At 41.7% G+C, this 27,955-nt stretch overlaps 1 protein-coding gene across 8 annotated transcripts; it reads left to right on the top strand.

The window, feature by feature from the left end:
- On the top strand, positions 1–27,391 carry GEMIN8 (gem nuclear organelle associated protein 8). 8 transcript variants are annotated; one of them, XM_055376019.2, is made up of 6 exons: positions 25–178; positions 3,737–3,818; positions 8,420–8,467; positions 9,397–9,853; positions 20,734–21,032; positions 22,033–23,177. In XM_055376019.2, the coding sequence occupies exons 3-5, from the start codon at positions 8,453–8,455 to the stop codon at positions 20,988–20,990; spliced, it is 729 nt and encodes a 242-aa protein (XP_055231994.1). In that variant the 5' UTR covers positions 25–178; positions 3,737–3,818; positions 8,420–8,452; the 3' UTR covers positions 20,991–21,032; positions 22,033–23,177. The 8 variants fall into 8 exon arrangements, 7 of the variants coding, with proteins under 7 accessions (XP_004063869.1, XP_055231994.1, XP_004063871.1 ...); XR_010132577.1 differs by lacking the exon at positions 25–178 and adding an exon at positions 26,460–27,391 and having other exon boundaries at positions 191–3,818; positions 22,033–22,175; XM_004063821.3 differs by having other exon boundaries at positions 1–178; positions 20,734–23,177.
- Positions 27,392–27,955: the final 564 nt, after the last annotated feature.

Raw genomic sequence — 27,955 nt, 5'->3', positions numbered from 1 at the left:
GGGGGACTTCCGGCGCGCCGCGCCACGCCACGCCACGTGTTCCGCACCGGAAGCGCGCTTCCAGTCGCCCCGGCAACAGCCGCCCCCTTCGCGTCCCCCACTCCCCCTCTGTCTCTCCAAGGAAAACTAGGCCCCTGCGCGGCCAACGCCCAGGATCCGCAAGCTGCGCGCCCACGAGGTGACTTCGGGGACGGCTGGGTTTCCTTTGGGGAGTGAGGGAGGAGCTTAGACGCCCCGGGCCCTGGCTTCTTCTGATGCGCAGAGAGCCGAGGTCTTGGACGTCACATTGCTCTCATAATTATCTTAATCCCGCGACAAAAGGTGGGGCCGGAGGCCCATGAGATTCCTAAATCATTGCAGGTTAATTCTGAGAGGGGACCAGTCCCAGAGGCTCTCAGCTCTGCAGTGCTTCCGAATCACTGGACGACTCTTTAAGAATTCTGATCCCCGGGCCCCCATCTCGGACCAAAGAAATCAGAATCTCTAATAGTGGGGCCCTGGCATCGGTAGTTTTTAAAGCTGCCCAGGTGATTCTGGGGTGCCGAGAACCACCGTGTTGAGGTCTGTAGGTGAATTCGGATTTTGCCCATCCAGTCCAGTATCTGAATAGAAGATCGCCCAGGACAGCCACATACTTGAAGGATGTCTAGGATATTGCCCTCTCTGCTCAAAAATTCGGGTTTCTTTCTTTTCTCTTGCACTTTAACCTCTGCAGGAGGTCAGCTTTTGGTGGGAGTTATCTTGAGACTTCTGGCGCCTACAGTTTATGGGCCTTGTGTCTCTGCCCACTTATCAGTAATGAGCTGTAGTTGAACCAGTGGCCAACGAAGTGCATTTTAGCTCTGAAATCTTGATGTTCCCTTAGTACAGATCAGATGGTTCTGAACAATTTTATTTTTTTCAGGAATCATGTTTTTAAACTCGTTTGACAGGCTAGGCTGTGTATTCAGCTGTTTTTCATCTCAAATCAGAACAATATTACTTAAAAAATCTAGACTAAAGATTAGTAACGCAACACTTCTAGGATTATTTATGCTCACAGCCCCCATGAATTGTGGGATGAGAGCTACCCTTTAAAAATACTATTTTTGCTAGCATAATTTATCGGAATAACAGTCTCTTTGTATACAATTTCAATGTGAAGAGAAACCATATATTTTTAAAGACTGCTGGTTAGTAACTTGGAATAAGCATAACTGAAAGCAAGTTCACAGGTGTATAAATCCCCTCTGTGTGTTCATTGCTGTGCTGGGGAAGTATACAAACTAAAGTTCCAGAGAGAAATGTTCATTCTGAAACTGTTCTATAGGTGGTGATTAATCATTTTGGGTTTTTTTTTTTTTAAGGATAGGGTGAGATGAGAATGATGGGGGAAAGTTTTGAACAGTTAAGGCTAGAGTGTAAATTGGAGAGTTTGCAAAGTAGGTACAGAACTTTTTTTGAACAACTTCTCTACAAGAGGAAATTCAGCCACGGAACAGCTGGACAAGTGAAAAAAGAATGTAGTTGATCAAATATCAGATGAATTGAAAAGATCTTTGAAAACATAATGTATTTAAGTATTTGCTTCCTGAAAAGATTTGGTGCTTTATAGTCAGTTTTTTGAGTTACTAGGTCCTCAGAGATTTTGGGGAGTAGATGCAGGAGGAGAGAAAGTTATCAGGAAACAACAGACAAGCTCAACAATTTCAGCAGCATCTAAGAGCATGAAATATTAGCTATTATTTTTATGCTGGAAGGAAAATAGGAAACTTAAAAGGAGTAGATTGTAGAATCCATGCCTACAGGTAACTGAGTAAGTGCCCAAGTAAATGAGGCATAGTGAGTGCCTATAAATTCAGAAAAGAGAGATTAACATGGAATTACCATGAATATGTTTATAGAAAAAAGTAAATTTGAAATAAGACTCCTGAAATGTACTAGCGATCTTAACTACTTTAAACTAGCCATGGTTTTTGCTGTTATGCTCTTAATTTGCAGAACCTGCCTATTCAACCCTTATTACCTTATGGTCACACTAGGTTTTGCTTATGAAGGACATGCTTGCTGTGAAACAAACTTATCTGTTTCCTCTTTTGAACTATGTTATCATTATGTCATTCTCAGTCATCCCATTGCTTGTTGTGTTCCTGAGTCAGAGGGTAACTTTGTTCCTGGCCTCATATTTCACTTTTGATTCTGATATTGGTCACATGGGGATTCAGAGAACTTGCAAATAAATCCATTCACAAATTCATCACACTTGCTGACAAATTAAACAATGCCCTTCTGTGGGTGGAATGTCATTTGTATGAAAAAAAGAATTGTTAACTGCATCCTTTCAGTCTTACTCCTTCCCCATGCTATGCCTTCTTTGTGACAGTACTTATTACAACATCCAGAAGAGGGTAAATTGGGGTTGGGGATTGAGGGAATGAAAAGAAAATAAAACTCAGTTTTTTGACTCCCTTGCCCATCAGTTTTAACTGTAGCTATTATAGACGGGGAGGTGCAGGCTTTCTGAACACAGTGGCATGTGCATTTGAATAGGCCTGTGTCCTGCCCAAGATGGAGCTTGGATGCCTGCAGGTGGAAGAAGGCCATTTGGACTTGAGCCATCTTTGATGTCCAAATCACTAAGCAGGGACCATGCAAAGACACAGGAGGGAGGCCATGAGGGCATCAAGCCAGATGAGCTTGCCAGCCTCAGCAACCAGCCAGGGATGGGGGCAGGGCTGCCCAAGTAGGTGGGGCAGGAAGCCCAGCCCTCAACAAAACCCTATTACATTCTTTGTCTTAGTGAGGAAGTTCTTACTGTTGTATTATTGGAAGACATCTTCTGTGATAGGGTTATTATTGCATGTACAGAGAGATTCCTTGGAACCGCATATGACTCAATGTATCTCACTCAGATTTCTTACCATACCTTCACTTATTTTGCTGCAGTGTCCAGCAGATCTCCTTGAAACAGTGTGTACTGAAGACCTAACTAAATCCTCCAAATTACCTGGTTGGTTCAAAGAACCAAATCACTGGAGCTTTGTAGGGAAGGTTTGACTTTCAGGGCTTTAGCCAGAGTAGCTTATTTAATGATTGGCTTTTAATGTGTTTCTGTGCAAAGATCAAAGCAGGTGAATTTTCATGTATTTTTAGAATTCTAGTAGAAAAGGAAGATAGGAAAATCTAGTTCAAGTATACATTCTAGTATTTAGGGGAATTTGTGTTTTTATTTTACTTTTTTGGTTGCTACGATTTGTCCTGTATTCTATATTTATAAGAACATAAATATGTAATTAAAAGAATATATTTGATGGCACTACCTGTCAACAAAGCCACTTATTTGTGAAATTTTTTGGTAACTTGATGGAAATAGTCACCTTTTATCCATTGAAAACTACAAAGCTCTTATCTATTGTTCTTTATGTATATTTATGCATTAAAAATAGATCTTGCAGGATGAGCAGATGTACTGAAGTGTAAATCCATTTTTTAAGAGAGGCTATATGGAAAAATATATCATTCAAGACTCAGTCTCTGCCTTGCCTGTAGGCCTCGTCAGTGTTTAGTGAATGACCTCAACCCTGTTTTTTTCCTTCCTTCTTTGGTGGTTGAGGACAGACAATGAATGGTCTCTGTACTCGCCTGGGCTCAGCTGGGTGGTGGCCATTATGCCATTGTGCTCACTGGAGAGGGCTGCCGGGTTTGTAGAGCTGCGGATCCCGGCCTTCCCTGACATTGCCAATCTCTTTTCTTTCAGCTCCACCAGCCCATTGGAGAAAAGTTACTGTTCAGTCCCTGAAGGCTTGTGCCATAAAAGAGTGGGAGACATTCCCAGGGAGGTGAGGAATGAAAGATCGAATTAAAGACCGTTGAAGACCAAAGGGCATCTAAATCTGCAGCAACCATCAGCTCTCTTTTCTTTGAGAGGTAGTAGTCTCTGAAGGTGTTGCTGTAATGTCTATAATTATTTAGATGTTGGCTTTTCAGAAACCCAGGCATTCTTATTAGCTCCTTAAGTTCTCCATGCATGAAGAAAATAACCAGCTTAAAAAAGCTAATCGGACCCATCTTTAGAAGAGGACCTCTTCTTCCCTTGGGAGCTAACTGATATTAACTGACTAACTGATTGCTTAGCAGGAAAGAATATATATTCTTTCCAGGGAATAGAGATTCAGAGCTCTGTCCTGTTTGCTTTCTAAGCCCTGCCGATTGATATGGTTTTGCAGAATTTTTATTGTTATTTTTAGTTAAGTCTTTAAATGTTTATATGGATATTTAAGAAAAGATCCAATTTCCTTATTTAGTCATGGAGAGTGTTTTTTTGTCCCACATATTAGCAACCGGTCAACATGATTGCTATTGGTCATAGTCAGTTTTCTTGCCTCCACTAGTCTTTCTCCAAACCTAATCATTTATGAAACGTGTGAGAATCGTGAAGTTCGTCTACTGATTCCCAAGTGGAAACTGAGGAACAATTAGGATGCTCAGTATATTCAGAGAGAATCTATACAACTTCAAAATGTGTTAACATGAAACAGGGGTGGGCAAAATAAAAGCCCACAGCCTGTTTTTTGTACTTCAGGAAGCTAAGAATTGTTTTTACATTTTTAAAGGGTTGTTCGGTGTGTGTGTGTGTTTTTTTTTTTAAGCAAAGAATGTGAAGACTATGCAACAAAGACTGTATGTGGCCCACAAGCCTAAAATATTTATCTCGCCCTTTACTGAAAAACAATTGCTAGCATAAAGTAATAATACTGGAAAGACCTAGCTAAAAATAATTATAAAGCTCTATGCAAGTTGCTATTCCTTTAAACATGTTTTTCTATGCCTTATTTGACTTTTGAGAGACGAATGTGTAATTCTTCAAGTCAATTATTCAAATTGGTTAATTTGAATATAGGATTTTAGGAATCTTAAAAAGACTTAAAATGTAAAAGGCTATTACAAGTACAAGTACGTTTTGGGATTTAGGGAGAGAAAATAATAAAGCCAAGAGTGAGATGAGCACAGTCTACATACAGCCTCAGGACTTTAAACTTGATGGAAGATGGCAGCAAGTTTGATTATAAATATCCCAGTGGTCAAAACTGTGAGGAAAGCGTAATCAAAGCAAAGCAAAATTGCCTACAGAGTTTCTTGCACTCCATCATTAACATAAATTCATCCTTTCATAATGTCCTGGGTCTCAAGAGTCTAGCACCTTAGCTGATGAATTAATATATTTAATTAATGTAGATAGTGGGCACTCTGGGCTTATTCTGAACTGCTTCTGGTTCAGAAGCTGGAACTGGCTTTCTTCAGTCATCTCAAATGATTCTCTTGGCTTCTTTCTTGCATAAGTGCTCAGGATGTACCTGGGTGATCTCTGAGGCCTTCTACCAGATGATTTGCTCCCTCTTCTTTTTTTTTTTTTTTTTTTTTTTGAGACTCAGTCTCACTCTGTCACTCAGGCTGGAGTGCAGTGGCACGATCTCAGCTCACTGCAACCTCCACTTCCTGGGTTCAAGCAATTCTTGTGCCTCAGCCTCCCAAGTAGCTGGGATTACAGATGTGCGCCACCAGACCCAGCTAATTTTTGTATTTTTAGTAGACATGGGGTTTCACCATGTTGGCCAGGCTGGTCTTGAACTCCTGACCTCGGGTGATCCACCCACCTCGGCCTCCCAAAGTGCTGGGATTATAGGTGTGAGCCACAGTGTCTGGCCCCTCCCTCTAAATCACAGCCATTGACATTTGAGCAGCCTGGAGAACATCATCAATTACCCTTGAACTCCTTAAAATGGTAGTCTACTTTATCTCACATGCCTAAACTTCCAGCTTTGCAAAATGGAGCCTCTCTTAGCCATCTGGTGGATTTTCAGAATATTGGTGCTGCAACCTTTAATACCACACTGGATTTTCCCAATTATAACTAAAAACAAGATTTTGTCTACAGTAGTGTTTGATCTCAATGGTGTTTATTCGATATTTGAGGCTATCACACTTCCCAGTTTGGAATAATTGATATTTTAGTTGACCTGGTTCTAAATGCCTTATGATGCGTAGAAAGAAGTCTGGATTCAAAACACTTAATTTCCAGAACACATGCAGATGTCTTCTAGACTTTTCTAATTTAATTCCTGTGCTGCTTGTTAATCTACAAAACAAATTTGATTAAGATACACATGCAGTTTGTGTTAATGTCATTACGTGCTGCAGGCTCTCAGAAAATTATTCAGATTTTAGTGATAGAAATATAAAACCTGGGCCGGGCACGGTGGCTCACGCCTGTAATCCCAGCACTTTGGGAGGCCGAGGCGGGCGGATCATGAGGTCAGGAGTTTGGACCAGCCTGGCCAACATAGTGAAACCCCATCTCTACTAAAAATACAAAAATTAGCCAGGCATGGTGCCGTGCGCCTGTAATCCCAGCTACTCAGGAGGCTGAGGCAGGAGAATTGCTTGAACCTGGGAGGCGGAGGTTGCAGGGAGCAGAGATCATGCCATTGCACTCCAGCCTGGGTGACAGTGTGAGACTTCGTCTCAAAAAAAAAAAGAAAGGAATATAAAACCTGGTTCTAGTGAATTAGCCACTTAAAGGCTGCACCTTACAGTTTTGCTCTTAAGTACATACTAATTTCTACATAATTTCAAGTATGTTTTATTTCTCTGAGTGGTAAGCCACCTAAGTATTAACTTTTATATTTCTTCAGTGGCCTGGAAAGCACATAGCAGTTAGCTAGGTTTTCAGGTACTTGTTCATGTTTTAAACCTTTAAAACATTAAAATTATAGATTAACGTGAACTTAATTTACACTGCATTTGTTAACTTTTTCAGTTTATATTCGTTGCATGTATGCATAGTATTGAATTTAAGACAAGGAACAGGAACTATGGGCTATGTTTAAGATAAATTTACAGAAGGTTATGTCAGCCCTCTTAGATGTACCCTATTTGAAAGTTTATTATATTCAAAAAGAATGTGAATGATTCTCTTTCAGCTGAATCTTAAAATATAGAAGTGGTTGATTTAGCATCTCAGTTCTTAATATAACCATAGCAAAACATCTGATAGAGATTATAAAACAAGTAAAGTTTGTTTCTTAAGGGTTGGGGAATGTTTTAATTCTACCCTATAGTTAAGTGAAAAGGAAAAATAAGACTGCTTTGGTATCTGATTTCCAAAGTTTCAAAACCTAAGTAGTTGTTTGCTCAGCATTACATTGTGTTAGTGGTTTTGTCTCACAGAAACTTAAATTATCATGCATTTTTGGATATTTTTGTTTAACTTTTTTAAAAGTACATTCTGGTGTAGCTCTGAACCTCTGAATAGAAAAAAAAAAGTCTATTTTAAATAGATTGAAAAAGCTACAGCTGCAGATTAGCCATTACTTTTGGGTATTTCATGCATCGAATCAGCAAATCACAACAGGTGGGTAGAGAGAAAAGGAGTAAATCTCAGCAGAGCAATGCTATTTGCCAGAGGCAGTCTATCTGGTGCCTCAGTAGAGACTCCATGGAGTGGTTTTTTCTCCTGTGAAGAGACAGGGTGGTTAGGCAAGGAGAGTGTGATGTCACATGCTGGCTGAGAAATGCATATTGCAATCAAAATGAAAACAAAGCCCATTTGGGGAACTTAAAGCCCAGGGCACAACTGAGGCTGGAAAGATGTCTTATTCTCCAAGTCCCAAACCTAAGGCAAGACCCAACAGAGGTTTCTGGTCATTTGGAAAGATGTGTTCCCCTCAAGCCTCAGGAAGACCCAGGGTTAATTTAAGTAAGCATTAGCATGAGTTAAGGATTAGTAAATAAAGTAATAACTGTAAATTTTTAGTTCATGTTTTGTATATTGTGTGTGTGTGTATATATATATATACACACACACACATATATACACATTATGTATACATACATAATGTGTATATATACATGTGTATACATACATATATGTGTATATATACATTATATATACACACATATGTGTATATATACATTATATATACACACATATGTGTATATATATGTGTATACATACATATACATGTATATGTGTGTATATATACATTATACATATACATTATCTGGGACTTGGAGAATAAGACATCTCTCCAGCCTCAGTATATATATCAGTATATATATGTGTGTGTATATATATATATACACACACTAACTACTAAATATTTATATGGTTATTTTCATAGACTTTACTTCCTATAGGGAAATAAGTAATTGAACCATGCAGGATCTTTTGACCCACTTAATCAAACCTAAGTGGATCCCTCCTTTTCAGACCACAAAGTCATAGCCCAGGAACCAACGTCATATAGATAGGTTGCATGAAATCAGGCATGGTCCTGAGAAGAGGCAGTTCCTTGGGAGCTGCCTCACAAACCACAGAATAGCCACAAATATCACACAGCCATACTGATCAGACGTTTGCACTGTGATTCTTCTTTCCTAGTTTCGGCACCCATTTGGACTTTCACAATCAGAGATGGCAGCGGTAAAGGTAAGATTTTTATTTATTTATTTTTTTTTGAGCTCGTAAGTAAAAAAGGTAAACTTTAGTCTTTTTTTTTTTATACTTTAAGTTTTAGGGTACATGTGCACAACGTGCAGGTTTGTTACATATGTATACATGTGCCATGTTGGTGTGCTGCACCCATTAACTCGTCATTTAACATTAGGTATATCTCGTAATGCTATCCCTTCCCCCTCCACCCACCCCACAACAGTCCCTGGTGTGTGATGTTCCCCTTCCTGTGTCCATGTGTTCTCATTGTTCAATTCCCACCTGTGAGTGAGAACATGCGGTGTTTGGTTTTTTGTCCTTGCAATAGTTTGCTGGTAAACTTTAGTCTTTAAAGTTTGGTATTCTCATTCCACGATGGAGAAGACCTAAGAAATACAAAAGTAAAAGCACTATTGGGTGCATTCCTAGACATCTCTTGCCCCAGGCATTTAGGGGTGGCTTAGGCCAGCAAGTTAGTTTAGGGGGCAGAAAGGGAAAAACTAAAGTCTGTCATGCTTGTCAGTCTAGTGTGGTTCTTAGCAGGCCGTTACTCAGTTGGCAGTAGTCATTTAATTACAGTGGGTAGAGAGGGCTAAGGTGATAAACATCCAGTCTTCTCTCTCCCTGCATCTCATCTAGAAACGATCACTAGCCTTCATCCCCACATTATAATGCTCCATAGCTTTAATTGGCTGGCTTGTGCATACCTCATGTACATGGACTTAGCAAGTGTGCATACACTTGGTGTCCACTGTGGGCCTGGACCTATCTCACACAATTTTGGGCCCAGTAGCCTCCTCATGTAGAGTAGGTATTTAGCAAATACTAAGTAAATACCTGTTGGGTAGCAGATTAAACATTTGAAGATTTCTCTTGAGGATAATAAACACTTTGGTGTCCACCCTCCACCTCCTTTCATTTTGTAGGCATCAACATCGAAAGCTACCAGGCCTTGGTATTCTCATCTGGTATATGCAAGATACTGGCAACATTATCATCAAGCAATGGCTTGGATGCAAAGCCATCACAATGCCTACAGGAAGGCCGTGGAATCCTGTTTCAATCTTCCATGGTACTTCCCTCCTGCACTTCTTCCCCAAAGCTCTTACGATAACGAGGCTGCATATCCTCAGTCCTTCTATGACCATCATGTGGCCTGGCAGGACTACCCCTGCAGTTCTTCACATTTCAGAAGATCTGGGCAGCATCCACATTACAGCAGTAGGATCCAGGCATCCACAAAAGAAGACCAAGCTTTGTCCAAAGAGGAAGAGATGGAGACTGAGTCAGATGCAGAGGTAGAATGTGACCTGAGCAATATGGAAATCACCGAAGAGCTCCGCCAGTACTTTGCAGAAACCGAGAGGCATAGAGAAGAACGACGTAAGTTCAGGCCTCTGTCTCTTCATGCTTCCTTTCCTTGCCCTGCCTTTTACATTTTTTTTTCTCTAATGTATAAAGTAATTTTATAATTCTTCATTGGCTACGGGTAATATTCCAAATCCAGTCCTAAGCCTGGAAAAGCTATGGGGATGCTGTACCTTACTTATGTTAGTTTCTGGAGTTGTTTTAGTATAAGACATTTTTTTGTTCCAGAACAAAGCTTATCCTAATAGTAGTTCTACTATTTATTAACCATTAGACACTCTACCAAATGGAGCGTGTATGTATGCATGCTTGTGTGTGTGCGCGCTCTGATCTACACAGCAGTCCCTCAGAGTATTAAACTCATTTTATATATGAAGAAAGTGAACGTTAAAAAGGTTAATTGACTTGTTCCGTGGTACACAACTAGTAATTTGCTGTTAGGATCCAAACCAAATCTGCCTATCTCTACTTTCTGTACTGCTTTCTGTATACCAGGACTTGTCCCTGAGACTGCTAGGTTCCTAAAATACTTTTGCCATTCCTCTGGGACACATCTTGGAGATGTCCTTGGTGCTAGAGGTCCCAAATCTTAAATAGCATGAACCTAAACAGAATAACGAAATGCCTGACACTTACAACTTTTCTGTTGGTTCTGCATTGAGGCCCTGTCCATGGGGTCAGAGAATTATGATAAAGGTCTTATATCTTCAGTCAAAAACAGGAATTTTCATTTTAAATTTCTTACCACCTTACTAGAAAGAACTAGAACAGCTTTTGTGCTCTCCTATTAAAATTCACCAGACCATTTCTAAGTACCTCTAACTGAAATACAAATGTTTCTCTCCCTATTACAACCAGTATTCATTCTCAATTTTGTTTTAAGTGAGGCCTAATTGTATGACATTTTACCTACAATTTTCCAATGACACAGAAGCGTAGAAACCTGGGAATGGGAGTTTCATTCCTGTCTGTCATTGTCAGCATTTTCCTAATGATGAATTAGCTTTTATTGATCCCCACTGGATGCCAAGAACTGAGCACTGGGCTTTGTATAAAATATTATATCCTTTAGTATCTTCGTCCGTGATTCTTCACTAAACTACTTGTTCAGATTTTTTTGACTTCCTTTCTTTTGTTTAAACTGTGTACTTCTTTAAGCATATTAGAAAGTATATCCAGCCAGGTGTGGTGGCTCACACCTGTAGTCCCAGCAACTCGGGAGGATGGATTGAACCCAGGAGTTTGAGGCTGCAGTGAGCCACGATCACACCACTGTACTCCAGCCTGGGTGACAGAGCGAGACCCTGGCTCAAACAAAAAAAAGAAAAGAAAGAAAGAAAAGAAAAGAAAGAAAGAAGTATATCCAAACAAATACTTTTAAGACAGTACTTTCTATTACACACAGAATACTTTTCCTTGATCTCCAGAAATAAATTTTACCCTTTTTAAAAATATAGATACGAAACAACCATTAGTCTAATATATACAACAAATGAGAGGCATTGGAACATGTCCATGTTTGGGTTGGAATGCTGTTTGTTACAGCTTTTGACAGAGAAAATGGGATGGAGATCGGGTTTATTACTCTTGTCCTTACCAGAAAGTAGAATAACATGTTTTGCCCACTAGAGGTTGATACTTTTATGATGGAAATTGTAATTATGGATGGAAGCAAATCCCAGTCATCTAAAAGGTGACTTTGAATTATCTGCTGGTTTAAAATAAGCTTGAGTTAGTCAATAAAAAGTGGATATTAATAAAATAAAGATAAAACAATGAAATGTGTCCTTGCACCAAAGAAAAAAAAATGTGAACGGTTCAGTTACAGATATGGTTAACAACCATCCCTATTCCTCCCTCTTGCCATTGTTAGGTAGAACTCTAGGTAGGTAAACAAAATCATGAAAATTACTTGCTAAGTCATACTTGCCACTTAATATTATTTTGAGTGAATAAATGAAGTCTTTCAGTGTGAATTAGAAGCCTTAAATCAGAGGTTGGCAAATCTTACCCATAGAGTGCTGCACTTGCAGTGATTCTGTGGGACATTTTACAGAATGAGCTAGGCCTTGTGTGCATTACAAACTTGATAAGCTTCATCTCTGTGTTTCATATTATTTCCAAATCTGTCTAGTTACTTTACGGCTCCAAATTGCACTTTCATCATCTGGGTTGAATTGTATCTCCCCAAGAAAGATACAGTGGAATCCTAACCCCCAGTTCCTCAGAATGTGACCTTATTTAAAGACAGGGTCTTTCCAGAGGTAATTGAGGTTAAGTGAGGTCATTACAGGGATCCTAACCCTATGTGACTCAGGTCCTTATAAAAAGGGCAAAATCTGGACACAGAGACAGACGCACATGCAGTGAAAACACCATGTGAAGATTGACATTATGTCGCCACAAGCCAAGGAACATCCAGAAGCTGGGAGAGGCCTGGAACAGATCCTTCCCTGGCACCTTTAGAGGGTTTATGGCCCTGCCAACACCTCGATTGCAGACTTCTGACCTCCAGAGCCATGAGACAATACATTTCTCTTGTTTTAAACCACCCAGTGTATGGTACTTTGTTATGGCAGCCCTAGGAAAGGAGTACAATCACCCTGGGAGAATTTTCTTTGTCCCCAAATGCAATCTGTGACTGGGACATAAAGTAAACCCACAGTTCTTATCATCTGTCTGAAAAAACTGTATTACTTATTTGTTTTACCATGATCTAGATAGCAAACCATCATAAAAGGGAATCTTATGAAAACCCTTGCAACTTCCGTCTTGAACCTCATTTTCCAGTATTCATATTATTGCTGGCGACAGTGTATGGAGGCAGCTGTGGCAGAACTGCTTGAATCACAGAGGTCCAGCCTCACTCTACCACTCGCTGATTAGAGGTTCTCGTCCTCCTGTAAGCCCCCTGCCTTCACCATTCTGTGCCTCAGTTGCCTCACCTATGAAATAGGATCCTAATTAGTGGGTAGTAATTATGAAGAATCCCTAATGGGTAGTAATTGTGAAGAATCCATGAGATAATATGAGAAAAGTTATAGAATGGTGCTTGGTACCAAGTTGGTGCCCAATAAATGTTATTGTTACAGTTAGTTGCTAGTAACCCATCCTTTAACATGGATTATTAACCATAAATTGGTTTTGCTCTGATACCGTTTGCCTTGATTAGTTCTTGATTGAGATTCTGTACATATATAGATATATATAGATATATATATATATTTTTTTTTTTTTTTTGAGACAGATTCTTACTCTGTCACCCAGGCTAGAGTGCAGTGGCACCATCTCAGCTCGCTACAACCTATGCCTCCCGGGTTCAGGCGATTCTCCTGCCTCGGCCTCCCAAGTAGCTGGGATTTCAGGCGCCAACCACCACACCCAGCTAATTTTTGTATTATTAGTAGAGATGGTGTTTCACCATGTTGTCCAGGGTGGTCTTGAACTCCTGACCTCAGGTGATCCACCTGCCTCGGCCTCCCAAAGTGCTGGAATTATAGGCATGAGCTATCACGCCCAGCCAAGATTCTGCATATTTTTAATAAGATGTTCTGTGACTTCAGAAAGGTCATATTTCTGCTCTGGGTGGCACCTTTCAAACTTTTAAACTGATTTAGAATATTAAAGACATGAAAGAATGAAAGTTTTGGTGTCTATCAAATTTAGCAATTAACACAGTTTTTAGTTCTGTTTCAAGGATATTCTTGCTTGATAAAATTTAATGCAGTAAAGTACATGGACTGGGAAAATTAACCCACTTCAATATTACTAATAATGTCCCTAAACAAGCTTTCAATTCTTTGTATTTTTAAAATGTGTAGTTATAGCATGATTCAAAACTACTTTTCTTAGCGTCTGTGTCATGCTCCTACAGCCTTCCCTGAATGCATTAGCTCGTCCCAGGGAGATGTGAGAATTGTCTGGTGAGGGTGAGAACAGACTGTGGTGTCAGACTGGAATCTAAAGACTTGGTCTATATTAGAAGCAGCTGCCAGGGCCCGATCTTGCACCAGTAAGAAAATAATGGGCAACAGATCACTAGCATTATTTTTTTCAGCAGCACTTTTGGTGGGTACAGGATGAACAAGTGTTCCTTCAAGCGGTAATGAATGATGGAATTCATATGTAAGTAATCTGAGTGCCCATGGCGCTTTCCAATTCATTACCTTCACCAGAAATTTTCATGGAGGGTTAGTTACATGCACTGTTGGAAAAAGCTTTAATAAAGAGATAAGGGACCTGGGTAGTATGAATAATTGGTTCAAGTTTTTTGTTTCATTTTGCTCTCAAAACCACTAGAAGCTACTTGTTCAATGAAGACATTTTCAGCTTTGAACATGAATGCTTTGAAGAACACAGGATTTTAGAAAATGTTACTAGCAAGAGGAAATGTCACTAAATTTGAAAGATTTAACTTTTCAGTATTATTCACTTCCACAGGAACATACAAGTTATGCAATTCATCATCGCCTGAGTCTTGTTTAATATTTTCTTAGGATAAAGGCCTTCAGATTGGACAGTATGTTCTTGTTTGTGATTGCTACTCAGATTCCAGATAGTCTCTACTTTAACATATTTCAAGGATAAAAAACACCAAAAGCTTGACTAGGATAAGAACTCCTTTTGTACAGTGGGAACATGCATGCTTTTGATTATGTCTGTCATCATTTCCTAACAAGATATTTCCGTTACTTAAAGCTTCAATGGAAAATAACTTATGAGAAAGTTTACAGTTATGAAGTTTTAAAGGTCAGCTGTGTTTTCAATTATTTCTTAGGAAAAATGTTTATTATTAGGTTAAGAAAAATACCATTTAGTAGTCATAAGTGACCACCGGTCGAGACTGCAAGGTTATATTGCTAATACTTAGAGGGAAAATGAGTGGAAGTCACCCTCAAAAGAGAGTAAGGCCCTCTGAAACAAACACCACCACTGTTTTCTCAGGTTTGAGCCAATCAGGTATTTATGACCTATGTTTTGAGGGTGTTGGGTCAAAACAGGGACATATTCTAAAAGCTTAAACCCCATTGGGAAGAGGAGACAAAATGAAATGTAAAGTGACACATAGAAGAAGAGTGTCTATGGTGTGGTTCATGGTTATACATGCACATGAGGGGTAGAGCCAGTGACCCAGGCAGTCAAAGGAGGAGCACCGTGGGGCAGCTGTCAAGAAGTAGGGTATGCACTAGGCCAATTTGAGGGATAGGGTCAATTTGGAATGAGAGAAAAAAGGACTTAGTTCACTCCCAGCTTAGACACTCAAAGTGCTGTTCTTACCAGAGAGCCCAGATGTGGTTTTCATATGCCCAGATGTGGTTTTCATACGTTTGAGGGGAGACATCTGCTCCATTACGCTGTGTCCATCTGAGTGGGAAGGCTGAGACTGTAGTTTTCATAGTGAGCCTTTAGTCAGTCAAACCTAGAGAGAACCCGGTGAAGTTTATGGCCCAGTATTTAGTGAGCTGTCTTGGCTTTAGTCAATGAGGTTGAAGGATGAAATTGCAGTGATTCAGCACAATCCTGACATGCGTGTGTGTTTCATCTGGTGCAGATATTCACAGGTGCACAAAACCGATCAGTGAGATGATATGTGTTAATGGCTGTAGAAAAGTGGAAAGGAACATGAAAATGCACTTCTGTTGTAAAAGTAAAAATGGCGATTGTCCAGTAACTTCAGGATTACATTTGTCATGGGGCAAGGGGTGTGCGACGAAGAGAGAAGACCAGTCTGAAATGGCTCCAGTTCTGCTGGCATGTACCTGTGTTCTGGGTGGTTGCTGACAAGCCAGAAATGAGGCATTCATGGCATACATCAAGTTTGTGCTTTCCCTCGGTTGTGCTACAATTATTCATTTTGGCAAAATAGCAGAAAATATAATCAGAAAGATGTACTAGTCCTAGGAAAGTGAGGGAAAAAAACATTCTTTGCCACTTGCTGCCTCCATGCTTTATCCTCTAACATGTTCTGCCTTTGGGCTCTATGTGTGGAATAATCTTGGATGAATGTTTTCCTGCTGTATAAGATTCTCTGAAGTCCTGGTAACTTTCCATGATTTTTTTTTCCTTTATGGACTATTATGTGATGTGACATTGGTCACATCATGTAGACAAATAGATTGATGTGAAAAATACCAGGATTATGTATCCTGAACCCAGATGGAATCCAGTAAAGCTTTTCCTTAATAATACATGCCTATTGTTCTTGTTTTAACCTATATGCATATTAACCCTTGTATTAGCCTCCCAGGGCTGCTGTAACAAATTACACAACCTGGGTGGATTAAAAAAAAAAAAAAACAGATTTATTCTCTCACAGTTCTCAAATCAAGCTGTCAACAGGACCACACGCCCTCTGAAGGCTGTAGGGCCTCACCTCTTCCAACTTCTGGTGTTTCCTGGTGTTCCTTGGCTTGTGGCAGCATCATTCCATCTCTGCCTCTATCTTCATGTGGCCTTTCCCCTGTGTCTGTGTGTCCTTTTCTGTCTCATACAAGGACTTTGTCATTGGAGTTAGGGTCCACCCTAATCCAGTATGATCTCATCTTGATCCTTTAATTACATCTACAAAGCCCTATTTCCAAATAAGGTCACCTTCTGTGGTTCCAGGTGGACATGGATTTGAAGTGACACTATTCAACCCACTACAATCCTATTTTGAAGCTGGAATAGAATCAAAAAAGATTTCTGATTCATATTAAAACAAATTATCTTGCCAAAATACCCTATAAAAGTGTATGGTAACATTGAGTCCTACAGCTGTTTCCAATAAAAATGACCAAACCCTCCATGACAAGGCAACTGTTCATTGGCATCTGAAGTGTGATGTCCGTACTGGTCTGCTTTGGTCAGATGATTTTCCATCTGGCTGGCTGAGCGCTCACCTTGTTTTGACAGCAAGGAAAACTGCCAGTGATTGAGAATCCGTTTTCGTTGGAAGGAAGGAAGGAAGCAATAAATAGAAAACAGAATGAGTGGGTGCCTTCAAACTCTGATACTCCATTCTGAGGTTTACTTGGTCCCCTAAGTCAGTACACGCTAAAGTACTTTCACATGCTGGCTGTGACCATCAGTGCACAGCCTGTCTGCAGTTATTTGGTTTTAAACTGACTGGTTTTCAACTTGTAGCCTAGCCTTAGGACTTTTTAAAAAATTGTGTGAGTAAGTAGAGGCAAAGCAATTGGAATGTAAGAGAACAGGGTCCGACCCCAACTTATTGGTCCCCCCCCCCCCCGTAGCCCCTCTGCCTGGGAGGCTCTGAGGAACCCACAGGGAAGGGAGTTCTGCCCAGCACCTTGTGAGATTTGAGCATCTGTTTCTCAATCCCTGAGTTGTCATTATTGTTCTTTAACAGCATCTGGAAGGAAAAGAGCTGTTTACAAAAAAATCATGCATGGCCTTTGAGCATTCATTTGACAGTCACTTCCTGAGCATCTGCTTTGTGTCAGGCATTGTGTCCTCCCAGGTCTGGGGGTACAGCTGTGAGTAAAGGTGACAGTGCCCTTCTACCATAAATGACCCCCACAGGGTAGGTCGCAGGTGACAGGCTTCTTGCCCTTTAGTTCAGTGTTTTAGGGCCACTGTTCACTATGCAGGAAACCATTAAACCTCCAAATCTCTTGAGAGGCAAGGAGGGGATAAGGGTTGGGTCTTAAATTTTCATGAGGGGCCAGGCACGGTGGCTTTACGCCTGTAATTCCAGCACTTTGGTAGGCCAAGGCAGGTGGATCGCTTGAGTTCAGGAGTTCAAGACCAGCCTGGGCAACATGGCAAAACCCCATCTCCAAAAAAAAAAAAATACAAAAATTATCCAGGCGTGGTGGCACACACCTGTAGTCCCAGCTACTCAGGAAACCAAGGTGGGAGGATCGCTTGAGCCCAGGAGGCAGAGGTTGCAGTGAGCCACGATTGCACCACTGCACTCCAGCCTGAATGACAGAGTGAAAAAAAAAAAAAAATTCATGAGGAAGCCTGAATGGGAATGAAAAACAAATCAAGAATCAAAAGCAGAGGGCTGTGTCTTTTATTTTTGTATTCTTACACCGTATGAACTTTATTAAGAACTAAAATCATGTGATGGTAACCCATGGGCACACGCTGAGTACAAAGTTGGAAAATTGTACCAGCATCATTAACTGGGGTTGCTTTGTGTTAACACTGTGTATCATTCACAGATGTTAACAATAAGAGAACACATCTCTCTATATATAATTGTTACAAACATTTTAAATTATAAGGAAAAGAAAACAAAAAGATGCAAAAGTACAAAGACTAAACTCACAACATCCTACCGACAGAGAATACTTAGGATAGCTAAGATCTCAGTGTTCGTTCAAACTTCTAAACTCAAAGACTCAGATTTATGCAGGAAGTTGAACATGTCTTGTGTCACCAGATCTGTCAGTGAAGCTGATTATAGTCTTGGGACAAATTTGAGAGTAATGTGACAGTGGTCTGGGAACTCTGTGGGCTCTGCCCTCTGGATGCAGAGACTCCAAGGCACTCAGCAAACCCACCTGTGGGATCGTCTCCTCCAGATAGACCAAAAAAAAAAAGAGCCATAGGATTGGTAATGGGTACAAGGCTGCTCATAGATGGCAGAGGGACTGTGTTGTGCTAATGTGGAAATGCCAAGCCTTCAGAAAAGTAGCCCTTGAATGAGAGATTCTTCAGCCAAATTCTACCTTTCCTGGAAAGCCTGGGCAGTGCCATCAGCCCACCCACTGCCTGCTCAAGGTTCCTAGAAAGAGGCAAGTGGGAAAGGCCTGTATGAACTTAGTGACTGAATATATCTCACCAGTCTGTACTGCCCATACCAAGACCCAGTGTCCTAGGTCACCCCCGCTCTTCCTTCTAAAAGCACGAAGCTAAGCTTTCCTTCAAAGTCAGGTTCAATCATCCCAGGACAGAGGCAGGAGAAAAACAGAGATTCCCCCAGGGAGAAGCTAGTCCCCAGCGGGGCTTTCACCCTGACCTGAGTACCAGGAACACACAGAACTCTTGCGGAAATAAGAAGCTGTCATGGCGGTTGTCGAGTGCTTTCTCTAACCCACTGTTTGGCTCATCCACTCCCACGCCACTCCAACACAACTCAGTTTAGGGGGCATAGAATTTAAACACCTGTGAGAACTGAACAACTTATATGCTGATGTTTCAAACTTGGCAGAAAGACCAAAAATTAGAAACAAATGCTTGGTGGCCCCCATTCATTTGCATATTAGGCCAATATTTTGGTTTCATTCTGCATTGCCCAATGAGTTAATCATATATTTTTTCCATGGGTGAGGTAGCAGTTACGCGGCTTTTATTGTGTTTGATAGTCATTGGGCTTATTCATATAAGCCCTTAGGTAAAAATAAACTGTGGATGTTCCAAGACAGCAATGGCCACATACATTTTTAATGTTTCCAAGTTTATAAAACTCCTTCCCTCCAATGCCATGATGATGCTTATAAAGAGCAGGATTTATGCGAGCAACTATGCATGGCCTTATAAATATCTTTCCATTCACACTTGATTAGCTCACTACCATGTTCTGTTCCATGTGTTAGTACAGGGAGGATCAACAATGGAAGAATGATTTATATGATTCTTTTATTTCCCTACAACCATCTTCACTCCTTATCTCATGGTGTTTCTCTTGATAGCCATAGTAGCCGTGGATATGTGTTCTCTGCTATCAATTTCTCTCTTGACAGAGTCGCTTACAAGAGCTATGGAAATTGGCTAAATTTAACCTTATGCAGCATTGTCTTACTGATACTTTTATGTTGTTGCAGTTTACATAAGAATAAAAATTATGATATTGGGACTTGCCATAGTAAAAAACAGAGAGAAGAGTAAATTGAATAGATACTTCTTGCTTTACAAGAATCCATTTAAATTAGTAGGATTAAAAGTATGTAATGATACCACTTGCAGTTTAACCTAGGCCAACCTGTGAAGTGGAAAGTCAAATCCCGTAGTGAGAAAACCAACCCATTATTGCAGATTTTTTGATATAGCGGGAAGATTAGAAGTCAGAGGCCTTAATTCCATTTGTAGAATTGCCCTTTCTTCACCCTTTTTCCTTCAGCAAGTGTTGACTCATTTAACTTTTCCTTGCTTGGTATGATTTGCATTTCGAATCTGTGGAAGGATAATCAATCATCCATCATCATTGCATACTGTGGTTGCTAGCACTTGTTCTTTTCCAGGTTACCTAAAATCAATACCTCTTCCAAGGGAGTGATTTTTTCCCCCCACATCACCTCATTCATGGTGGTAAGCACTGCTTGCAACACTGGACTTTCCAGGAAGCTTTTTGTTTCCCTGCTGGCCTGGGGCAGTGTTTGAAACCAAGCAAGCTCTATCAGCCATTCCTAGCTGGGCAGGTGGTGAGTGGGCCGTGCAGATGAAAAGAGAGAACCTCAGGTGGGTTCATTTCTTTCCTGTGTTTTCAGGGCTTGTTGCAGAGGTTTGGTAGTTTGGAGTGATGAGTTTCCTTGTGGCTCTTCACCATTTCTTTTTCTTTTTTTTTTTGACACCGGGTCTGGCTTTGTCACCCGGGCTGGAGTATAGTGGTACACTGCAATCTCTGCCCCCTGGGCTCAAGCCATCCTCCCACCTCAGCCTCGCAAGTAGGTGGGACTATAGGCACTCAACTCTGTGCCATTTCTCTCAGTGTATAATAACCCCTTGGTAGGTGAATGGTGATAATAATCTGCAGGTCTTGCCTCAAAATCTGGTAAGCATCTCATCTGGAACACTTGGGCCTGGTTTCACAGTTGGAAAGGGAAAGATGAGGGACCTTAGGGGGCTGCAGACGGCATGGGCGGCAGCAGCAGCACTCACCGGGCTCCTTCTGCAGTGCACACACGTGTGTTTATGTTCATGTTCACGTTCGTGTTTGTTCTCAGGGCGGCAGCAGCAGCTGGATGCAGAGCGCCTGGACAGCTATGTGAACGCTGACCACGACCTGTACTGCAACACCCGCCGGTCGGTAGAAGCCCCAACTGAGAGGCCTGGTGAGCGGCGTCAGGCCGAGATGAAGCGTTTGTACGGGGACAGTGCTGCCAAGATCCAAGCCATGGAGGCCGCGGTGCAGCTGAGCTTTGACAAGCACTGTGACCGAAAGCAGCCCAAGTACTGGCCGGTCATCCCCCTGAAGTTCTGAGCTCAGGGCACAGGGTACCCGGCCTCTCCTTCTTCCTTTTGGGTACACGCTGTTTATCTCTCCTTCTGTACATTTCTTAGGGAAAGGGGACTTTGTACTGGGGTACAGGCATGTTCACCACAGTCCCAGTGGGCCTGTCACGGGGTGGATGTACTATGCCAGCCACTTGGAGGTCTGCAGGACATGTTCTGTTGCCAACATGATGAATTTTCTCCTGACATAAAATAATTTTGCATATACTATACTGGTTTTTTATGTTGTTGGTAACAGTTCAATTCATTAACGTTCTTGCCTAGAGATACTGCCTGGTGTTTTGCTTTTTTATCTTTTCTTGTCTTTAACCTGTCTGAACTACACAAATGCCTTTAAAAAACCAGATATCCTCTCTGACTCTAGCTCCATTAGCCCCCACTAAAAATGAGCCAAGTGTGTAGAGAGACAAATACCACTTCCTCTAGTGGAGAGGGATGCATGTTCTATAAAGGGCCAGAGAGTGAATATCTTTGGCATTGCAGGCCACACGGTCAGTGTTGTGACTACCCAACCCTCCCTTTGTAGTGTGAAAGCAGCTGTAGACAGTAAGTAAACAAATGGGTGTGGCTGTGTTCTAATAAAACTTTATTTATAAAAACAGGCAGCCGGGTGCAGTGGTTCATGCCTGTAATCCCAGCACTTTGGGAGGCCGAGGTGGGCAGATCACAAGGTCAGGAGATCAAGACCATCCTGGCCAACATGGTGAAACCTGTCGCTACTAAAATACAAAAAATTAGCCGGGCATGGTGGTGTGTGCCTGTAATCCCAGCTACGTGGGAGACTGAGGCAGGGGAATTGCTTGAACCCAGGAGGCGGAGGTTGCAGTGAGCTGAGATCGCGCCACTGCACTCCAGCCTAGAGACAGAGCAAGACTCCGTCTCAAAACAAAAACAAAAACAAACTGCAGGCCAGATTTGGTCTACAGATGGTAGTTTGCCAACTGCACCTCTCATGGAATGAAAATCACCTGCCTGACATTTTTATTCTTGTTATCTCATTATGTCTACAGAGCTTAGATGTCATACAGAATTGAGAGCAAAGAACAATAATTCCGGCCCGGCGCGGTGGCTCATGCCTGTAATCCCAGCACTTTGGGAGGCTGAGGCGGGCGGATCACGAGATCAGGAGATCAAGACCATCCTGGCTAACACGGTGAAACCCCATCTCTACTAAAAATACAAAAAATTAGCCGGGCGTGGTGGCGGGCACCTGTAGTCCCAGCTACTTGGGAGGCTGAGGCAGGAGAATGGCGTGAACCCAGGAGGTGGAGCTTGCAGTGAACCGAGCTCCAGCCTGGGCAACAGAGTGAGACTCCATCTCAAAAGAAAAAAAAAAAAAGAACAATAATTCCCAAACCTGGTCACTGCTGCAGTCACCTCTGTTGCAGAAAACGCACAGTTGATTTCTTACTATATACAGCAAATATTGATTTGATAAAGGAATACATTTCTGAAAATGAAATCTAAAACTGATGGAGCAGGTCATTTATAAAAGCCAGCTGCCTTTTAAATAAGTTATTATAGTACATTGCCAGGGTGAGCCCATGTTGACCTGAGAAGATTAGCACATCCATCAAAGGCTGGTGAAAAGATTTAGTATTGACATGTTTCTCTCTAAGAACAGTTGGCTTCACATTCAGCCCCTGCCCTGAGACAAATGCATTATTTTCATCAGCCCTGGGTGCTTATTTTTCTAAGCTCTCATTTTATTACTGGAGTCACAATTTGTGTGTAGGTGTTGCAGACAAAAATGATAATTAACTTTCCCTTGAGGTGACACATAACTAAAATTTCAAATCTTTAGTATTTCTCCCTTTCATTTTAAATTCATATGCCTAACTATAAAATAACTGTGACTGAGATACAAGTACAAACCAAAGCCTGGAATTGCAGCAGGTGCTGAGGCATTTGAAAGTGAAATGTTTCTCTTCACAAAGGACTCTTATACCCTCCCCTAAAGAAATCACCATGCCGGTCTCACCCCTACTGGCTTTGTTACCTAAGGCTTCACCTCTCAGTGCTTCTGGTTCCTTCCTTATCCTTGAAATGAGTGTTAATAATTCTCTCGTGGGGTCATTGTGAGGACCACATTGAGTAGTGCCTGTAAAACAGTGCTGGCTACACGGTAAATACTCAATAAATGTTGACACGTTTATTCCCTGTCTTTAAAAATCACTGGGAAGTGCCAGTGGGAGTCTTGAGTATAAAATTTCTAAATACGGAGAAATGTTTCCCTGTCAGCTCTCCGAATGGATGCGCTGGCTTCTGGACACCTCATGCCAGCCCATCCTTCCTCCTGCTTGTCTCAGATAATTTGTGATACAAGGCACACGTGACTCCTTTGTTCGTTTATCCAACAAATATTTGAATTTCTTCCATCACAGTTAGTTAAACCATAGTCTCTTCCCTCAGGATTTTTTCTGCCTTTTTTTCTTCTAAATCCTACTTTTGCTTCTGTCTGTTGGTGACAGTCTGATGGCTATTCTCCCTGTGTCCCTGTGTATGTGAGAGTAGATGGGCATGCAGAGCTTATTAGATGTCTCTAGCTGAGGCCGGGAGTGGTGGCTCACACCTGTAATCCCAGTACTTTAGGAGGCCAAGGTGGGCGGATTGCCTGAAGTCAGGAGTTCGAGACCAGCCTGGCCAACATGGTGAAGCCCTGTCTTTACTAAAAATACAAAAATTAGCCAGGTGTGGTGGTGCACACCTATAGTCCCAGCTACTCGGGAGGCTGAGGCAGGAGAATTGCTTGAACCCAGGAGGCAGAGGTTGCAGTGAGCCGAGATCGCGCCATTGCACTCCAGCCTGGATGACAGAGTGAAAAAAAAAAAAAAAGTGTCCCTAGCTCTTTGGCCAGTCACAGAAGAATCTGTGGATGTCTTCACCGATAGGATCACATGGCCTTTTAACAAGGCCACCTTTGCCACTGAGGGGAACATGTGTTGGAGGCACCAATGTCTGATGGAAAAAACAAACTTCTTTTTCTCTACTCGCACTCAATACAACAGAGAGCACTTCTGACACCAGATGTCAGGGGGCTTTTCCCTACACATCAAGCAATTTCTCCAGGGGCCACCAACTGGGTGTCCTATAATTCATTTCTGACACTATCTATCTGGAGGTAGCATCAGATCCTACAAGTTAAAGGCCCAGTCCCACAGGATTGCCCCCGACTTCAGATGCCAATCACAAGTAGTAGGTTGTCACGTATACTTCTGACCGAACAGCTATCAATTAGGGTTCCCACGACCTCCTCTTTGGGTTCAATTAATTTCCTAGGAAGGCTCACAGAACTCAGGCTCACACTTCTTGAGTTTACCTGCTTAATAAAGGATAGTACAAAAGATACAGATGAACAGTGAAGAGATGCATTGGGCAAGGTATGTGGAAAGGGGTGCAGAATTTCTATGTCTCTCTGAGCACACAGCCCTTCAGGAACCTCCACATGTTCAGCAATCCAGAGGCTCTCCAAACCCAGTTCTTCTGGGGTTTTTATGAAGGCTTCATTACATAGTCATGATTGATTGAATCATTGGCCATTAGTGACCAACTCAACCATCAGCCCATCTCCCTTCCCTGGAGGTTAGGGGGTGGGCCTGAAAATTCCAACCTTCTAATCATGTGGTTGGTTCCCCTGGCAGCTGGCCCCATCCCAAAGCTGTCCAAGAGCCCACCAAGAGTCGCCTCATTAGAACAAAAGACTCCCATCACCCAGGAAATTCCAAAGCATTTAGGAGCTCTGTGTCAGGAACCAGGGTCAAAGACCAAGTATTACAACAAAAGACTTTCCTAGTGCCTCTATCTACAAGAGTTTCAGGGGGTCTGTGTCAGAGACCAAATATATATATTTTTTATTATCTCACATATCACACAATGGGGGGCAGGCAGACCACTTACAAGCCTATTGCAGAAAAGATGTTCAACCTCACTGGTAACCAGAGAACCACTAATTACAATAAGAGTGATATTCCATACCCTTCAGATAGGCAAATGTCTAAAAAGAATAAAAATCCCAGCACTTTGGGAGGCCAAGGCGGTTGGATTGCTTGAGGCCAGGAGTTCGAGACCAGCCTGGCCAATATGGTGAAACCCCGTCTCTACTAAAAATACAAGAAAAAAATTAGCCAGGCGTGGTGCCATGCACCTGTAGTCCCAGCTACTTGGGAGGCTGAAGCAGGAGAATCACTTGAACCCAGGAGGCAGAGGTTGCAGTGAGCTGAGGCCGTGTCAGCCTGGGCAACAGAGTGAGACGCTGTCTCACAAAAGAAAAAGAATAAAAATGCCAAGTGTGGCAAGGACGTAGAGAGATGAGAACTCACATTGTTATGGGAGTATAGGTTGGTCCACCCTATTGAAGGGCATGGTGGCATTTTTCTTGCAAAGTTAAAACAGGCACATATGACCCAGCAATCCTACTCTCAGGTATATGCCCAAGAGACACTCTTCCATGTGGGCACAAGGAGGTGCACAAGAGTGTGGGCACTGCCACATAATAATAGCAAACAATTGGAAACAAATTAAGTGCCCATCTACAGGATGTGGGTAAGTAAACTGTGGAGTGTTCAATGATGGCATACTACAGGAGCTCTTAAGAGAAATGAGCTAGACTACATGTATGAAAATGCTAGTGTCAAGGTGAAAAAGGAAATTGTGTAGGTATAGCATGATAACATTTAGCCATAACTTTAAAAAATACACACCATGCACGCATATATGTACTAAAATCTAGAAATATGCATGGAAAAGATTCACACACATACACCCCAACTTCAGAATAGTGGTTAGTTCTGAGTAGGGAGAGGTTGAGACACCACTCAAAGGGGGTTTTTCTATCTGTCTAATGTTTAATTTCTTTAGAACAGAAAAGCAATGGTAATAACCCAGCTTTGATGGAGGCCCCTAAGTTTATCAAACTCTATTCTAACAAAGTAGTTTATCTTTCAGTTCATTTCTAGGGTTAAATGTTACAGGAAATGTTTACTTTATCAAACACTTAAATAGAGCTTACTATAAGCCTCACACTCTTCTAATTGCTTTACAAATACTAATTTCTTTAGCAATCTATCTATGACAAACCTATGAGGTAGCTATTACAGGTACAAAACCTGTTTTCCAAAACCCTTAGATCATGTATGTTTCAGAATGTAGGCATTTTTGTACTTTTGAAAAGTAAAACAGCATATTCTAGAACTTGGCCCAGTGGGCTAGGGTAGCCTGCCACCAAGATAGCTGGACTATAAAATGGAAGAATATTCTAAGTATGATAAATACAGACCATAAATATCCTCAGTTCCATCCAGGTCAGGTTTTGTCATCAAATCATTAAGGTCAAGTCAGGTTGTGCTGCCAAACAAATTTTAAAACAAGAAAAACCCTTCCAGTTTTCAGAGCTTTGGGAATTTCAGAAATGTGTTGAAGGAATATTCTCATTTTGCAGATGAGGAGACTGAAGCACAGAGAAATTAACCAACATCACCAAATTCACTTCAAGTGATGGATGTGAGCTTCAAACCCAGATATTCTGACTCCTAACTTCCCTGCCGTTAGCTGCTCCAGCATGCTGAAATCTGGTTCTAACAACCACATTCACAGGAAGTGGAAGGTACATGTCTTCAAAGCACAGGAGCTGAGCTGAATCTGGAGCTGAGCATGAGGTTAGGGTCTAGTCCCTGCTGGGCTTGAGAGCGTGTGACTCTGGATAATGCATTTGCATTCTTTAACTGAATTTTATAACTGAGGCTAAGGCAGTGAGAAGAGGGGACACATTCCAGAGACACCGAAGAAATAGACATCCCATGGCTTGGTGACTTGGGCCAGGTGATGAACCAGCCTAGGATGGCTCAGGTGTGTGTCTTGGATGGAAGTTGTAGTCACTGAGGTAAAGCGAACAATGAGAAACAGGTTTGAGAGGGACAATCAATTACATTTGGGACACAGTGAATTTGAGGAGTTCAAAAAACATCCAGTGACATCCTACCACTCACTGACTATTTGGGTTTGGAACTCAGTAGAGAGGGCCTGCATTAAAAATACAGATGTTGGCCGGGCGTGGTGGCTCATGCCTGTGATCCCAGCACTTTGGGAGGTCGAGGTGAGTGGATCACCTGAGGTCAGGAGTTCGAGACCAGCCTGGCCAACATGGTAAAACTCTGTCTCTACTAATAATACAAAAATTAGCTGGGCATGGTGGTGCACACCTGTAATCCCAGCTACTCCCGAAGCTGAGGCAGGAGAATCGCTTGTACCAGAGAGGCGGAGTTTGCAGTGAGTGGAGGTTGCAGTGAGCCGAGATTGCACCATTGCACTCCAGCCTGGGCGACAAGGGCGAAACTCCATCTCAAATAAATAAATAACTAAATAAAATAAAAATATAGATGTTTCAGCCCTCGGCCTTAGGAATGTGGAAAAAGGGACAGTATGTAAACTAAGAGGAATTGACCTGTGACAGTGGGGCCCTGAAGAACTCTATCTATCTATCTATCTATCTATCTATCTATCTATCTATCTATCTATCTCTACCCATCTTATCTGTATATCTATCATCTATATTTGCAACCGAAATCTAATCAAGACTCTATGTCTAATTACCAGTCACAGGAAGTTCAGGGAGAAGACCAATATATTAAAAGACACTGAAGATGTCATCAGCCAAATCCAGAATGTGAGAAGTTTCATAGGATGGAAGACCCAGTTTCTTTAACAAACTTTTTTTTTTTTTTTTTTTTTTTTTCTGGAGTGCAGTGGTGTGATCTTGGCTCACTCACTGCAACCTTCGCCTCCTGGGTTCAAGGGTTTCTCCCACCTCAACCTCCAGAGTAGCTGGGATTAGAGGTGCCTACCACCACGCCTGGCTTTTTTGTATGTTTAGTACAGACGGGGTTTCACCATGTTGGCCAGGCTGGTCTCCAACTCCTGACCTCAGGTGATCCGCCC

This window comes from Gorilla gorilla, chromosome X, assembly GCF_029281585.2.
Source record: "Gorilla gorilla gorilla isolate KB3781 chromosome X, NHGRI_mGorGor1-v2.1_pri, whole genome shotgun sequence".
NCBI lineage: Eukaryota > Metazoa > Chordata > Mammalia > Primates > Hominidae > Gorilla > Gorilla gorilla.
The sequence above is the reverse complement of the archived record's forward strand: the minus strand, read 5'-3'. Positions and strand labels throughout refer to the sequence as shown.